Source organism: Pyrus communis, chromosome 13, assembly GCF_041283825.1.
Source record: "Pyrus communis isolate YQ-2024b chromosome 13, ASM4128382v1, whole genome shotgun sequence".
Taxonomy (NCBI): domain Eukaryota; kingdom Viridiplantae; phylum Streptophyta; class Magnoliopsida; order Rosales; family Rosaceae; genus Pyrus; species Pyrus communis.
In genome coordinates this window covers 15,002,422-15,006,836 of record NC_142577.1, presented here as the reverse complement: position 1 = coordinate 15,006,836, position 4,415 = coordinate 15,002,422, and the positions used below count along the sequence as shown (strand labels likewise).

The following is a 4,415-nucleotide window of genomic DNA, read 5'->3' as shown; positions in this document are numbered from 1 at the left end:
TTAAGTTAATTAAATCTTAGACATTAGTTATAAGTTAAGATGCTACCACTAAAATGTTGTGGTAATTGTTTATTTGTATATCTACTGACCAGAAGGTTATAATTTAGTAATTGCATGGTTGACTTTGAAACTGTGGATGGAAAGGAAATTGATGAGATTTGATGCACCTAAGGTTTTGAAACTTTTGACATTAAAATCTTAGTATAATTGGAGGATACAAAAATATTAAGCATAATTGTGTGCATGAACATAATATTATGTTTCATGATTAAGATATACCCCTAATATTGTAAATACCATCACCAGATCAGAGCTATGGATGTAGCATTTTATAAATTTGAAATTGAAAGTAAATAGAAATGGCTCGTGGTTATCTCTCCCTCATTACAAAGAACTTAATCATTGCAGTAGCCATAGCCATCTTATTTTTTTACTTCGTATGCACGTAGTCAATATGTTTGACCTTTAGTTTCCTGCAAATTTCTTCTCTTAATTAAGCACCAAATTAAATTCTTGTTAATTATTACAATTCAATTGTTTTTAAGTAAGCGCCGAAATATAGTGTCAGGAAAAATGTGAAGATTTTCTTGATTGCAATGCCTTTTGCACGAGAGTTGATTTTAAGGGAGGAAAATCCTATCCACCACTTTATCAATTTTGTTGTTGTGAAACATAATAGTTGCCTTGTGTATTGAGCGATTGGAAGGGACGGGGAAATAAGTTAAAATTTTCTGCATTCATTTTGTGTGTGGTCTTTCTCTATAACTTCTATCATTGATTGACATTTGTTAATAAGTTTAAGCTCCTTAATTTTATTGTCATAAACTTAACATACACGTGTCAATCAATGATAGAAACCACAGAAAGGCCACACACAAAATAAGTACACTAGATTTGATCTTCATAAAAAAAGCATCTTATACAATTTTTGTTGTTGTAAATAAACTTCCTTTGAATAAAAAGTAACAAAAACTTTAGAAAGTAACAAACATCTTCTTATTTTAGTTTTTCTTTTCCTTTGATACGACCATATTAATTCTACTTTAAGGGAGGCGTTATATATATATATATATATATATATATATATATATATATATATATATATTCTAGTCCAATGGAAAGATATATTCTACTCTGACATCTTCTTATTTTAGCTTATCTATCAAAGTCTACACCTTATGATCATGTTTGAGTTTACCGATGAGATGATCACTAAACCATAAGCAACAATAAGAAAATAAGAGACAGTGGATGTGACTTTGTACTAAAGAATGATTCTATTTTATGATAATTAAACATAATATTATTGTGCATTACATGAGTTGGACAGTTAGTTAGGAGTAGTGTGCTCACCTCTTGCACTGTAGTTCAAATCACTCTCTCATATATTAGAGCTCTTTTATTATAATATTGTCTTGTAAGAAAAAAGTTAAATTAATGTTACGATTTAGATATCCTAACATGAAATGTTCGTATTTAATTCCATCACTTGATTGTCTTCTTTCAATAAGCAAAATTTTGTCCGTATATTTAAATTTTATTCAAAAGACTCTTCTTGATAGAGTCGCTCTTGGCACTTGAAGATGATATCTCTAGTATGTAATTTATATGCATCATATTTATGCAAACAAGAGATAGAGAGCAATAGTCACCTCAAGTAATTTCCTCACAATACTCCTAAAAAATCTGCATAGGGGTCTAGAATAGAAGGTCCATTTTTACAATGACAATTATTGGACCACAAAATAGAGAAATATGCTCGTTGTGTGACACAACATGTTCATTAGGACTTCAAATGTGGCAATATATAACTAATATCCAGATCAAGACAAAGTAAACTTTTAAATGTATCTACATGAGAACGCCTAACCAAATAATTTTACAATGCAAACGATGTCATCCATGAAGCTCATTACAAAGCTCTCCACATACCTCCTGGGCAAAACGATAACCAATAATGGCGTTATAACCAGCCTAAGCACTAGAGGCTTTGTCATTGTTCCCACAAGACCTATGCAAGTGAGTTCTAATTCCTTGCATGTGTACATATGTATGTGTTCTATTTATAACGAAATAAATGACTGTTTGGAACTGGATATCAATTTGAAACACGCGGTTTTGTTATACCTAATCGATATTTCGCCTTAATTCATGTTGTTTGATCTATATTTGTAATATTGAAATTAACATTTGATCAAATATCGACAACACATTAACTACCTATAGATTGGTATACAGTACCATTCAGTCATTATCTTTATAACAATTTAGTCAGTGTTTTTATAATAATGTGTGCTAGGCATGCAGTACGCGTAGTTTCTATTAGCAAAATCAAGCCACAGATCAGAGGATGGAAGGGAATGAAACGCTTTACATGACATAATAACTTAACCTAATAGAACATTTAGACTGCAGCTCCCCAATAAACAAAAAAAATGTGGGAGGTCCCATGTTCGATGCTCCTAGCTAGTAAGTCTGCTTGACTGTAGCCATGGGCATAGTGAAAATCCTCCATAGCCTTTCCAAGCCCCAAAAATGTTGGATAACCGTGGCTTGTGGCCAATTGTCCCCTTTTTTAGGGGAAAAAAAAACCTAACAAAATATTTCTCATTTCACCTAAAAGATTAATATGATTATTTTATTTTATTTTTGCGCTAATTAAATCTAAGAACTTCTTGTGATTTGTTACCCACTTATTGGTGATATGGTGTTTGGGCTTAGGGCATGTTTAGTATGATCTCAACGATGTGAAACTAATTTTTGGTTGGAACATGAATGAAAATGTTAATATTATCCTTTTAACCTTAAATAAATAAAATAATGTATATCTAAAACATGTTTTTCTTACTTCCAAAACATGCATAGCATGTCTTGAAAATTATAGTTATTTATAGTAGTAGATGCTACTGCTTAACAAATTTTGGTAAATCACAGTCGAAAAAGGAAGATGACGAGGCAGATGCATGTGCAAAGACAAAAGAAGCAGCAGATGCGGTCAAAGATGGAGCCAAAGAAGTGAGACAAACATGTGAGTTCATGAGAGACACAGTGGAAACGACTGCCAAATCCGTAAGAATCGATATCCATTTACACAATCATGCTTAAATTAGTACAACCACAATGATTTCAATGAGAGATTATTGGATCATTGATTCTAACTGTAAAAAGTTTTCAATGTAAAATTTACTTGTGGGAATTGAGCGTCTCACATGGTTAAAGAAAAACTAAAACAAAAAATAATTCTTACATCTCAATCAGTGTGGAGGTGTCAAGCAAATAGCTAACCTTTTGTATATGAGGCCGAAGTGTAGGCCTAGCTGATTACCTTTGTCCGGCCTTGTCTAAAAGCAATATTGTTATTTGTATATTTGTTCATTTGTTCGTTTAATCTTTTCATGATTTGTTAATTTATGTGTTGATACTTGATTATAGGAAGCAATTTTTTCTCAAATTTTTGTATGTTTTGAAAATCAGATGAACAAAATGGCCAAAGAGACAACAGAGAAGGTAACTGAAACAGCGGAAACTCTCACCAACAAAACAAAGGGCACCGTCTCAAGCGCATGGGGAGTGGCCAAGAATACTACGGAGATTATCAAAGACAAAGTAATGGGCAAGTGAAAAAAAGAAGTATGAAGATTAGCAACAACTAATAAATCTGATTTACAGTTCTTAACAACTATTCCATTATTTAATGCGAGTTTCTTTACATAATAGCATTCTAAAATTAATATTTCAAAGGAAATGAATTCTATACTTTCTCCTTGAAACACCACAAATCCAAAAGATCCTCTTATTGTTATGATTTTCATATCAAAATAAGAATTTTGCTACAATACTACATGTATTTAATACAATCACCATCTCAACCGTCAAATTGTAGTAAAATAATATTTAGAGAGAGAGGAGAGAAAGATGACAAAGAGATGGGAGAAGGGGTTCAACTATCTAGCTTGATTGATTTCTCCTTGGTCTTGTGCCTTTATTTATACTAATCAAGATGGACTTTACTTGTCCTCAAGTAGTACCAATCATGCTTGAAAATGGTCTTTTAGATCTTATAAGATTCCTATTTCTAGTTTACATAATCACATTCCTATAATAATACTACTTGTAATGCTCCCCCATGAATGTGGAGAACTAAAGAAGTATTAGTATTAGGTCTTTAGGCAAATGTGGAAGCAGTTGATGAAGTCTTTTCGTCAAGCACATGCAATGCATATACCAGTCTCACAAGTAGGGATGCATATAAAAGTATAGTCTTACTAAAACCTAGCTACGGTAAACCCAATGGACAAATCCCTAGTCAAAGGAGAAAATGTGAGTTAACGCAATGTTGATTGTTGAGGTGAACAAGCGGAGGTAAACGCACATGTCAAGGTATAACCAGCCCAATATGGGGCCTCATTAAAACC

General features: G+C 32.3%; 1 protein-coding gene across 1 annotated transcript; it reads left to right on the top strand.

Annotated features, from left to right (window-relative positions):
* The first annotated feature begins 1,856 nt into the window (after window positions 1-1,856).
* LOC137736623 (uncharacterized) lies at window positions 1,857-3,802 on the top strand. The gene is made up of 3 exons (XM_068475861.2): window positions 1,857-2,019; window positions 2,935-3,069; window positions 3,475-3,802. The coding sequence occupies exons 1-3, from the start codon at window positions 1,885-1,887 to the stop codon at window positions 3,619-3,621; spliced, it is 417 nt and encodes a 138-aa protein (XP_068331962.2). The 5' UTR covers window positions 1,857-1,884; the 3' UTR covers window positions 3,622-3,802.
* The last annotated feature ends 613 nt before the right edge of the window (window positions 3,803-4,415 follow it).

Excerpts from the sequence above, each read along its gene's own strand:
- LOC137736623 (XM_068475861.2), top strand. The coding sequence starts at position 1,885 with ATGCAAACGATGTCATCCATGAAGCTCATTACAAAGCTCTCCACATAC. Across the intron at positions 2,020-2,934 it reads TTCCCACAAGACCTATGCAA|TCGAAAAAGGAAGATGACGA; the intron begins GTGAGTTCTAAT and ends GGTAAATCACAG. Across the intron at positions 3,070-3,474 it reads TGGAAACGACTGCCAAATCC|ATGAACAAAATGGCCAAAGA; the intron begins GTAAGAATCGAT and ends TTTGAAAATCAG.